Consider the following 12,006-nt stretch of genomic DNA (forward strand, 5'->3'; position numbering starts at 1 on the left):
TGCGACCCAGGCAGTGGAGCAAAACGCAGCACCTTTTATCATGCTCCAAATAGTTCTCAGGGGGGCACAAAGGCCCTACTGTATGTTACACCGCACGCCAAATGCGCCCAAAGTAGCAAAGGCAAAATACTTGGACGCAAAAGCAGAAAAGCTACAGGCTACAGCAACATCCACATACAGGGTCCGCAAGCAAAATACCTCGACGATGAGCATGGCTCAGCGTAATAATGTACAGGAGCAAAGTTGTCACACGGTGTTCCACTTGATCTCAACGTGTAACTTCCCGTTCCTGGAGTTGATGAGGTGGTACTTCTCGTTGATCCGCCCGTTGTTCACCACATCCACAAGGTTGATGTTCACGTGCCCCAGCGACTCCTGGAACAAAAAATAAATGGATGTTGGTGTCAGAGAGGGAATGATGGATGGCCGCCGAGGGCAGAACTGTTGCAAAACGTGATGGTGGCCAAGCGTTTGACCTTGTTGTGGAAGGGGAGCAGCCCCCGGCGTCTACTCCGGACTTGGATGTGAATCTTTTCGTCCACAGGGGCCTCGTCCATCACAAACTGGAACTCCTCATTCCATCTCGGATCCCTCGCCTTCCTGATCACCTGCACGGGTACACACATAGACTTGGATCGGTAGCTGGTCATGATCTGTGGGTTTCAGTAGATGCACCGCGAAACAATTAGGCTATCGTGTCAAAATATTAGAGCTAGCAAACCTGGCCTGAATCCAGTTTGACAAAATGCTATCTTACGATGATAATTTTACCCTCTTAAAATGCCAATTGTGTTTTATGTGTCGTACTTGCCATCATATTAGTTGCTATTTTATTAGTTATGTGATTTATTGCATCATTTCCTTCCTAGATCAACTATGTACCATTATTATTAGTAGTATTTTTCTAACAAAGATGGTAATGGTTGCAGCTCTTAAAAAGAAAGTGACAGCTTAATTCATCTAGCCAGAATATAGTAACAGCTGAACGGCAGCAGTGAAGCAATTCTTGGGACTAGCTAGCACTGTAGTCCGCAGATTAACTTGCAGAATATGCGTTGTCATTTTTTTAGAGATGGAGGTTGCCAAATTTCTTAGCCAGGTCTCTATCTTGATGAATTCTGCAAGAGAAAAATTGGATGACAGGTCTTAGGCTGCTGAGTGCTGACAGTTCTGAATCGCTGAACCGTCAAGTTGCAGATAAGACTACAGATATGTCAACCATGTCTGAATTCAGAAGTAGTAGCGTTCAGACACCAGAGCAGGTTGTAGGATAAGTTTCACTGTCATGGAAAATAAAAAGTCCAGGTACTCGCCCTGATGCTGCTGCAAGGGTTGACACTTGACAGTTAAGTGAGAAAATGCACTACATTACTAGTGGCGACTTGTCTGTCCACAAACCTGAACATAAAACTTTGCTAGGTTTGGTACTGGAGATTTAAAAAATCATGGGAGTAACAGAAATAAAACTAACCTTAGTTTCCTTCTTTTCTCCCCTAAAAAGAACCACGGCATATGGATTAGTGTGACGCTTCCCTTCAACATCTTCTGCATTTTCTACTGAAACTAACAGCACCCCACCACCAGGTGGGACATCCCTTTTTATACTGATATTGCCTTCACCATCTGAGTTCACAGCACTCATGCTGTTGTCATCTCTAAAAGGATCAAATGTCAATTCCACGACTAGCTTTCCTCTATTCTTCTTGTTCTGCTGATCATTTGGATTCATGCTTCTGAGAAGGTCTAGTGTGAACAACTTGCTCTCATAAGGAGTAAGCGAGCGGAGGGGAATTACTTGCACGCCCATTTTATCATGCATCTTGAGCTGCACATAGAGCACAACTGGTTGGTCTCTGGTGTCTCCAACAAATTTCCAAAGCAGGAAAAACGTAGAAAGGGACTTTTCTTTAAAAATGACAGTACGCCTTGTCTTTAGCACTATAGTTTGAGAGTTTAAGAAATACTTTAAAAATGGAAGAACGTAATTAAGTTGCGTACAGCATGCTAAACCTTTTCCCAATCGAACATCTGGAGCTCAAGGACTTGCGTTTCGGGATCCTTGACAACAAGCCTGAAATGTTCGTTCCATTCAGGATTCAGGTTGCTCATCTTAACAGAGGTTTTCTTTGAGGGCAGTCTTTCTCCACTCAGCCGGAGTTTGACATAGGGATCAGATTTTCCAAGCAAGTCCATCTTGGGGAGATTCATGGCACGAATTACCTTCACCTGCAATATCCCAACTGGTTTCTTTGTAGCACCACTGCAGCATGATTCAAAATTTTTGTATCAATAACTATTGCTCAAGTCCAAATTATACCGGATTAATTCAATAATAAAGAATAATGGCTTGCTTCAGCTGGTGAGAAACCGTACGCGTAGCACTTCAGCAATATAATTTCCTTTCATCCAGCCACCAATCAATCTTATAATTAGTTAATTACCCCACTATTTCTTTCCATGAATAAAGGAGAGTGATCTACCTATTTACACCAGATTATATATATTATATGTACATTCTAGCAATATAATTTCACTTCAATCAACAAAAAAAACTATCTTATAGTTACCGCATCATTTCTTTCCATGAGTAAAGATAAGTGCTATCTGTTTGCATCCAACGCAGAGCACCCTCTTCTTCACTAAGAAGTAAGAACGCTGGGCAAATGGGCTCATGGAAGGTTGAATGAATGATTCCTGCTGTAATTCCTCCACGATTTTCTCACTCTCAAAGCTCTAAAGCCCGCACCGGATATGGACAGAACTTTTTTTCGAGAAAACGCAAAGACTTTACGTTTCTTTTCATTGAACAGAAGAAGGGTACAAGCCTCCTAGGAGGTGATTACATCATTTGTTACAGAGATTCAGTGGACGTCCCAGGTTGTTGGGATGATTACTCCTTTCTAGACGCCTGGAAACAGAGGGCTGCTCGTTTTCAAAGATGCAGGCTTTGCGATGTTCCCAAATCATCTAGGCAGTCTGCAGAGTTGCAGAGGCAAGACCTTTGCGCATGACCTTGGGCATGGCCTGATTGGCAGTTAGCCACCAGTCATTGAGCGATGAGTCATCCTCAGGTGGCCTGTACGTCAGTCGTAGCCAGGACAATATCTCGTGCCAAACTTGCCTCGAGAAGGGGCAGGTGATGAGCAGATGATGCATTGTCTCCGGCTCCTGGTCGCACAGGACGCACCGGGGATTGTGCTGCAGGCCTTGGTGTTGAAATCTATCGGCAGTCCAGCACCTGTTCTTGTTGGCCAACCAAACGAAGAATTTGACGAGGGGAGGCGCCCAGATCTTCCAGATTAGCTTGTAAGCATTGCAGGTGGTCGATCCCTGGAAGGAGGTGAGGTAGCAAGAGCGTGCGGAGTACACACCGCTAGGACTCCACTTCCAGATCAACTGATCAGGCACAGCGGAGAGGGTGACTTGCTCCAGCCGCCGCCAGAGCATCAGGTACTGTCCTATCTCGTGCACACCTATGATGCCATGGATGTCACGTGCCCAGCTGTTGCGTGCAGCCCCTCGACGACAGTGCGCATCTTGCGCCGTCGCTTGGGAATGCAAGCGTAGAGCTGCGGAGCTATTTCTCAGACGGCCACTGATCCATCTATCCTCCCAGAATTTGCAGGTTTTTCCATTGCCCACCAACATGGTCGTGGAGGCGAAGAACAGTTCACGCTTGTCTTGGAGAATTGGAGGTCGAGGCCACTCCAAGCGCGTCCTTCATCAGTTCTGCTGTACCATAGCCAGCGCAGGCGGAGGGCAAGGCCTACGCGCTTCATGTCCTGGACGCCGAGGCCGCTGTGCGTGATGGGCCGGCAAACCATGCGCCAGTTGACATGGCAGCTTCCCCCATTTGCAGCAGCCCGTCCCTCCCACAGAAAGCCACGATCGATCTTCTCGAAGAGCTTGACGATTTTCTTTGGTGGCGCAAGAACCATGAGCTGGTGAATCGGGATGGCCGACAGCACAGACTTGACGAATGCAAGCCTACCAGCCTTGTTCATGAGTCTGGACTTCCAATTGGGTAACATGTTGGCGGCTTTGTCGACGACAGGTTGCAGATGCGCGCTCGTGGGGCGCCGGACAGTCAGGGGAATTCCCAGGTATGTTAAAGGCAGTGCAGCAAGTGGCTTCACGACCGAGGGGAATTCTCAGATATGTTAAAGGTGAGGTAGCACACAAGTTATGCGCAAATACGACGTTCTGAACCCAGCTCATTACCTAAGACCCCTTCGGGATATCTTTTGAAAACTTTTTCTTATAAAGCCAGACCAAGAATCCCCTCCAGATATAATATTATTTCATAATTTTTAATAGGATATAGGTTTAAAATATTATGTGAGTGGTATATAATGACATCATATATGAATGTAATTGAAGATAATCAAACACTCGAGGGGGGCTGAATTCATATTTATCTTGTTATGGAAACAGAATACTGGTATATACCACGTTTTCTTAAAAACACCAGACTTGCTGACTTTATATTAGCAGAAGGATATTCAATTCGATATATATAACTTAAGCGATGGCAGAAACTTGTTTGGGTATCCCTAGAGAATATTACCTTGCTCCATCTAAAATAGGAATTTCTATCACCTTAGGCCAATGATAGAGAATTGCAATTTGCTTTGCTATTTGATCCTGCAAAATAGAAAGAAAATAAGTAGCTAAGTCCAGAAAGAACCAGGTATATGGTATTACCAACAGTAATGAGGCAGGAATTACGAAATCATCTGGGAACAGTTTTATTCAATGTACACCCCAGTAAGATTATACAATAGGGCACAAGAGAACTACCTGGACAAACCGATACAAGCCAGGAATCGCCATGACATCTCCACCCAGCAGTTTGAACCCAAAGTCAACATGCGGCTTCATAATTACAGAAACTAGAGTCAGTTATTTAGTGGGAAGATGTTGCTAACCTAGTTTGTTGCTTCTCACAAACATGATAGAAGTTATGTGCACATCTGCACATTAAAGGAACAGTTTATACCTTCTCCACCAGTGAAACACACAAGTTCGAAAAGCAGGGAAAGCTTGGCACAAGTGGCTTCAGAGTCACACGTGGTGTCAGGATTGTATGCAAATCTAAAAGCTGAAAATACCAATATGATCAGGTCAGAGGTCTGCATAATGCGGAACTAGCTAAACATGCTGTCTCTATAATGCAGCCCGAGCCAAAACTAACCTGGGCAGACAATTCAAATGAATGCACCTTCACATTTACTGTGACATTTGCTATGCTAGCCCACCGAATCACAGGTTCAATTACCAGCTCTTTTTCTCGCATTTCATAAACTTTAATTCCTGTTTGTTTAAAGAGGGAAATGTGAAGGGAGGGAAAAATCTAGACTGAACATCTTAAATATCTACATGACGATCAAAAGACTTTGAGAATACAAAGGTTGGAACTGAAATAAAATATTCATTTTATGTCTGGTTCAAGTACAATGCATATCAACATAAGTATCAAATGCATATCCCAGATTTGAATTGTAGGAACAATTGGGCTTAAAAAACATCTCCTAAAAATCTTATATTATGACTAAAGGAAAGTTGTTAAGTCCAAACTCGTCACTGAACTGAGACTGCGGTAAGCGGTGAGTGCACATTACAGATTTTGAATTGGCATGTCAATTTTATCTATTCATATCGTATAGTTGAGGTTTATGAGAATGAAAAAAAAGTTTTTTGTTGTAGCAATGGCAAGCCTCATTTGAGGAGATAGCATTGTTGCCCCACTGAACAAATTGCATCCGAATAGGAAGTGGTTTGAGAGAAATTACACACCTTGAAGTGTAGGTGGAAGAGTGCCAAGTGTTAAGTTTCCAAATTCAATTGATTCTATACCATATTTCCCAACATATTGATCACATATTGGCTTTGCTACACTTCTGATTATTTTGCATATTGCCTGTTATGAAGGGAGGAAGAACTGTTAGCCTGATCATGTTTCGAACCAAACGTATACATCACACAAATTGATGAAGCAAGGAATAACACACTAAAAACATTAGTTATCAGAACCTTGTCCAGGAAAGGCCACATATCAAAAATAAACTTGTTCATCCAGTCAACCTGCAAAAATAAGTGAAATGCCATAAATTAATCACTTAATCCTAAAACAACAAAGGATAAATAATTGAAGCAGCAGTGTACTGGGTACCAACCCTTTCATAGTCTGGACACTTGACCCATAATGGAACGTCTGGCATCATCTTCTGTAATGTCTCAGAGTCTAAATCCCTTAGAGGTCTAATGATAGGATCCTGCAAAGCAAATCATAAACAATCAGATTGGAACTTAACGTTGATCATCTTTAATAGTCTATCCATAAGAGAAACTGCCGTTAAGTGTCTCATCTTGCGTAGTTTCATAGTGAAACTAGGAGACATACCGTTCTGGTGTAAAAGGATTATATGATTCCATTTCAAAATAACTGTAACCATTTGTCAAACGAAACCGCTCAGACAATTTACTTTGATCCGATCTACTACCACGCAAACCCTCCGAAACCTCCATATACATAAGTTAGATGAAGCCTAAATAGTAGGTTTTGGCATAGTCTAGAATCTGATTCACCCTGGAACATTTACCATTATAGTTTCTGAAGATCAAATGTTCTCTAAATGTGTCAGGACAGGTCCCGATACTGTCATACTGAAGAGAATTTCATTCACCAATAATATCATGGAAAATACCCTAAATCTCCTGAACCATCAAAAGAATTCCCAAATTGCGTACCAACAAAAAGAACGAGCACAAGAATCGAGCCAAGTCCCAGCTAGAATCCAAATCGCTTCTGTCGTCGGTCTCCCCAGACTCCACCGGCGGCGGCGCGGTCACGACTTGCTGGCGCCTAGGCCGATGCCATCTACCGGCGCGGGCGAGGTTGCGCGCGCTGGGGACTTGATATGCGCCGCTATTGTCGACGCCATCGCCGGATTATACAGGATGTGCGGAGGGGCGGCCGCCTAGGTTGGGGCGCCGCGCTCGGGATCGGGAGTGACGGCGCTGCCTGTAAGTGTTGGGGAAGTGGTAGAGCTGGATGGGTGGTGGGTGGGCTATGCCTACTGCTTGGGTCCTTGTTGATTTTCTTCCATTGCTGCCCATGGCTTACGCCGGAGAAGAGAGTCGCCGGAGAAGCCGCCGCCGAGGAAGGTGGGAGGGGAGAGCGGTGAGGGGTGGGGTTGAGCCGGAGCTGAGGTGGCAAATCTGAGCGACTTGTCTGACCACGTGGAGGATTTGCTGTCCAAGTCAGCAAAACCAAGGTAGAAAACCGTTTGCAGGTGAAAATATCGGTGCAAAAGAGATTTAGTGCTCTCCCTCCGTCCATAAATAGATGTCAAAGATTTATTTAAATTTAAATGTATCTATACACTGAATCGTGACTAGATACATTCATATTTAGACAAACTTTTGGCATCTATTTATGGACAGAGGTAGTATAAATTTACAAAAACGATAATGTGACACACTCATCAATCACATCAATGGTGAAACTAGACACTGAGGAAGGTGAGCTGGCTGCATCATATCAAATGGTACTTCTCCTCACCAAATTGAAACATCAGCTTAGCATCTTTCAAATCGATAACAACCTCGATCTGCATTTGCTAGAAAAGGTCTCCCCAAACCAATAGCATCGGCAATGGTGTTTTGGCACATGGGAGCATATGCTCCCTTTATTTTAAAATGCATGTTACATACTTTTTGAAATTTTAAAAAATTGAAACGAAAAATTCGAACGTACATCTTCACGTGCTACGTGCTCACAAAGTTGTTTCATAAAAATCCGACTTGTCGTGTGGCGTGTGTAAAAAAGACAAAATTCAATGCTGAAAATAAGGCTTTTCGAGAGATAAATTTTCTCTTTTTTACACAGACCACAAAACATATTGGTTCCTCGCGAAACTTGACGAACGTACGTATATTATGGAGATGTACATGTAGAATTTTTTGTCAAATTTTTTCGACATTTCGAAATATAATTTTTTGATAGAGGGAGCATATGCACCCGGGAGCCGAATTGAATTTCCGCTTTCAAATTGATAACAACATCTGCAATTCACTATCTTGGAAACAACAAAATTATGGAAATGCATACCAACTATCAGGGAGACACCAACCAAAATGCCTATCGGGTGGCCATAAATACCAAATTATTGAGTGTGTACATAATTGACATACGTTATATCGGAATAGTCTAAAATAACTCTTTTTTACTCGGTATTGTTTCAATCGTTTAATGTGAAGTTTTGCTCACTTGTGTGAAGTTCTAGTCAATTTTTTGTTATCTGTTTTTTCTAGTTTGATATTTGTTACAACTGCACTCTTCATTTAATTATATTTTTCATTTATGAAAATTGCACATTTTTGGGCATTCACGTTTTTGATCTACTTTATGTTAATTTTTATTTATCTTATATGTGTTGCAATTTATGTTTGTTTTCATGTTGTTGTTTGTGCAACTAAGTAACATAGTCTTTCAAAATTTCCGGTAGAAGAAGACAATCTTATATTATATTTGATAGCGCTTATTCTTTTTTTTGTGTTTTGGATTGAAGGACTCGCTACTCCCTCCGACTCAAATCAACTGAGGCAAACATATACGATGTTGAGTACAAGTGTACTCCTAAGTTGGGTCAATTAATTTGGTCCATCTGCGGTACAAGTTTTTCTAGAGTTTAAATTGCTATGCCACTTATGTTTATGGAAACCATTAGAATCAAGGCAACTATACCAAAAAAAAATCTGTGGATTGCCTTTTGACACCATAGCTTGAAAAGGATTCATAGCAATAGGTTGGACCTTGGAGTTTTCTTGTTGATCATGATCATTTTAGAGCATCCTCTTTTTTTTTGGATTATCCAAAGCACCATGCAAACAAAATTTGCTGTTTTTGTATATGTTACTAAATTACGATATCTCAGTTGTACATTTTGTTCGACAAATCATGTATCTTTTTGATTCTGTATTTTGCATGCAATCTAGGGACCTTTTCCTTCAAAAGAATTTGATAGATATTCTGGAATATTTGGAAATGTAGGAATATTTCCTAGGTAGGTGGTTTGATTCACATGAAAAGAAATCCTTAGGAAACATTTTCTGTGATTAATTTCCACACTATTTTAGAGGAAAAGTTATATCCATTCAAACCTTCTTGATACAAACATCTCCTTGTGATTGCTCTTCTGCGGTGTCACACACCGTTTCGCCCAAATTTTTGTAGCTTTCTATATATAATTCCATAGGGTTGAAGAGGGCATTTCATTCGATCGGATGATGGGTTTTTCATCTTCTTATGTTTTTGAGAATTCCGCCTACCAAATGCAACGTCGCAACCTTTTAATTAAGGAGTTGATACGGTGGATCCAAGCCGATCCACCTAGATTGATGCCCGATCTTTCACAGCGAGAACCTGGGGTAGAGAATCCTCCCAACAACGCGATGAACGCAGCCTGGAGAAGAGGGAACGAATCCAGCAAGCAACGGATCGATGAACGATACGCCTCAAACCAAGAGCTAGACAATCCTTGATGAACACAAGAACCTTCGCAGCGGATAATAATATAGATAAACGGCAGCGCCGTACCCCTGGAGGGATGACACACGTGAACACACGCAATGGGGAAAACCCTAATCTTTAGTCTAAACTTGATCTCCCTAAACCCTAGCCGTGCCATCTCCTTATATGAGAGGGAGAGCTGGCCGGCCGGCCCCCTTATTGGGCCTAACCTAGTTCGACTTGGACAGGCCCAAGTCAAACAGACTCTATTAAAACCCTAGATGGCCCACAACATGACCTGGCTACATTATTATCTCCTAATAACAAGATTATAATAAACTACTGGTACAACCTTAGACCCAAATATCATATCAATGGCTATCCTAGAGTACCAGGCCCGGATATCCATATCATCTCTCCCCTTCTTCAAGAAGCGTTGTCCCCAACGCGTGAGGGTCTTCTGGAAAAGGTGACGTGATATGAACATGACACGTCCTCGCCGTCTTCAAGTCTTGCTTGCCTTCCACACCACATCCTCCCTCGCGGCCTCGCTTGACTTGATACAGCACTTGGCGCCTCCTTTCTTCTCCACATGAGCTTGGACTTCGGCGCCAATTTCTTCTTCTTGCGAGGTTTTGATGGACCCTTGTGTCGCCGCACATGACCCCGCACAAGATGTGTAATTCCCGGGCCACATAGATGTCTCACACGTCCATCCTTGCCTCGATGCATCTGCGGTGTCGCGGAAAACTGGACTGCAGTACTCCTAGCACGGTAGTGCCGCTGCCCATTGTCTCCACTGACGCGCTCGGCCACAGCCAGTCTAGGCGCCGGTTGACCGGACGGTTGACCGGCCCGGCCGGTCCTGGAGCCGGTCGGCCGGCCCTGGCACCAGGCTGAAACACCATCAGCAATAGCTTCTCTAACCTGCTCGCCTCCCACTCCTCCCACGCGCATCTGCGCCATATGCACCGAAACACCATCGGCGCACCCATCATCGGTCCGTGTACCGACATCAACACAACCGGAACCGTAGCACATGCCGCAACATCCACATCAACAATAAGTGGAGCTTCATCCGGCTTGTCACCAACAAGAACCGGCTTGTCATCTACGAGCTTGGCTGAAACATCACCAACATCAATGCTCGGAACATCATGCACCTCTTGTTGCACATTAGGCTTGTGCAACTTCTCTTTACGCACCACTAACTCCACATCGGACTTGATATGATCATCACCCATAGGCTTCAAATTCCGTTGTTTGCCACCATGCATAAAAGAATATGTATTTGCTCGCCCAGCATGTGTCACATTACGATCATACTGCCAAGGACGCCCAAGTAGCAATCCACAAACCTCCAATGGCAACACATCGCAATCTATCTCATCAACATAATCATCAACTGTAAATGGCACACGCACCTTATGAGTAATCTTTAGCATACCACAGCTATTCAACCACTCAAGACGTTTAGGTTCAGGAAGACGCCATGTAGACAACCCCAACGCTGCCACCATCGCCTTGCTAATGCCATTAGTACAGCTACCACCATCAACCATCAACTTGCAAGCCTTGCCCTTGATATAGCACTGAGTCTGAAACAAACTCCACCGCTGAACCTTGTCAACTGTCTTGCAAGCATCATCTTGTACCTTCTTGAGTTGCATATTCAGCCCGCTCAATGGTACATCCTCCTCAACAGTCACAGTAGTGCTCTTGGTATCAGAGCCAGGTTTCCTCTCCTCAGTGACTATCGGAACTGGAACAACCTCCTCCACGGTAGTGTTAGAGCACACCAACTCCTTTGTAGGAGATGGTTTAGACATAGTCATATCTTCCTTGGAACATAGCTGCGACCTCGTGCCAACCTCAACTGTCGGTGACACAACCCGAAGTAACTGTTTGAGGGTCTTCACATGCATTGTAGGCTTGTTACCAAACACAAAACACGCACGTAAGAACTCCCGAAAATCAAACCAAGTTGCAGCCATAATGCCCTTCGCACGCATCTCCTTGTTCCACCAACTATATATCTCCTCATCCACACGACGAACAGCAAGTGCCAACCGTGTAGAACGATCCACGAACTCATAAATACCACACCTTTGCAAACCCTGGTGTATATGACTCTCCCACAACTCATAATCTGAATCTGATGCATAATGAAGAAGTTTCCACTTGACCGGAGTCTCAGCAAATGACACACCGTCTAATATATCAATGAAATCATTGAAAACATATCCAGACCTTTTGCCCGAAACACACCGCTTCCCGCGAAAATCACCAGGGAATGATATCACCCCGGAAGACGATGTAACAGGAGAAAACACCGGAGCAAGAGGAGAAACCGCCGAAGAAACAGACATAGCAGCAGGCTGCCCGGCCCAGGGCCCGGTTGGACCGGCCTGTCCGGTCTGTGGCCCGGTTGACCGGCCGCCAACCGGATGCATCGTACCGGAACCAAACCGGACGAAATTTTGCGAACTTCC

General features: G+C 43.8%; 1 protein-coding gene across 1 annotated transcript; it reads right to left on the reverse strand.

Annotated features, from left to right (window-relative positions):
- Nucleotides 1–246: 246 nt before the first annotated feature.
- On the reverse strand, nt 247–6,737 carry LOC124698139 (synaptotagmin-3-like). Its single transcript, XM_047230659.1, has 12 exons — nt 6,603–6,737; nt 6,177–6,275; nt 6,034–6,084; nt 5,797–5,920; nt 5,195–5,313; nt 5,000–5,101; nt 4,801–4,875; nt 4,568–4,644; nt 2,011–2,260; nt 1,472–1,825; nt 477–608; nt 247–375 (listed from the first exon to the last, which is right to left on the reverse strand). Exons 1-12 carry the CDS (start codon nt 6,603–6,605, stop codon nt 247–249), a joined length of 1,515 nt encoding a protein of 504 aa, XP_047086615.1. The 5' UTR covers nt 6,606–6,737.
- Between the last annotated feature and the right edge of the window lie 5,269 nt (nt 6,738–12,006).

The sequence above is a fragment of the Lolium rigidum genome, chromosome 1 (genome assembly GCF_022539505.1).
Source record: "Lolium rigidum isolate FL_2022 chromosome 1, APGP_CSIRO_Lrig_0.1, whole genome shotgun sequence".
In the NCBI taxonomy this organism is placed as follows: domain Eukaryota; kingdom Viridiplantae; phylum Streptophyta; class Magnoliopsida; order Poales; family Poaceae; genus Lolium; species Lolium rigidum.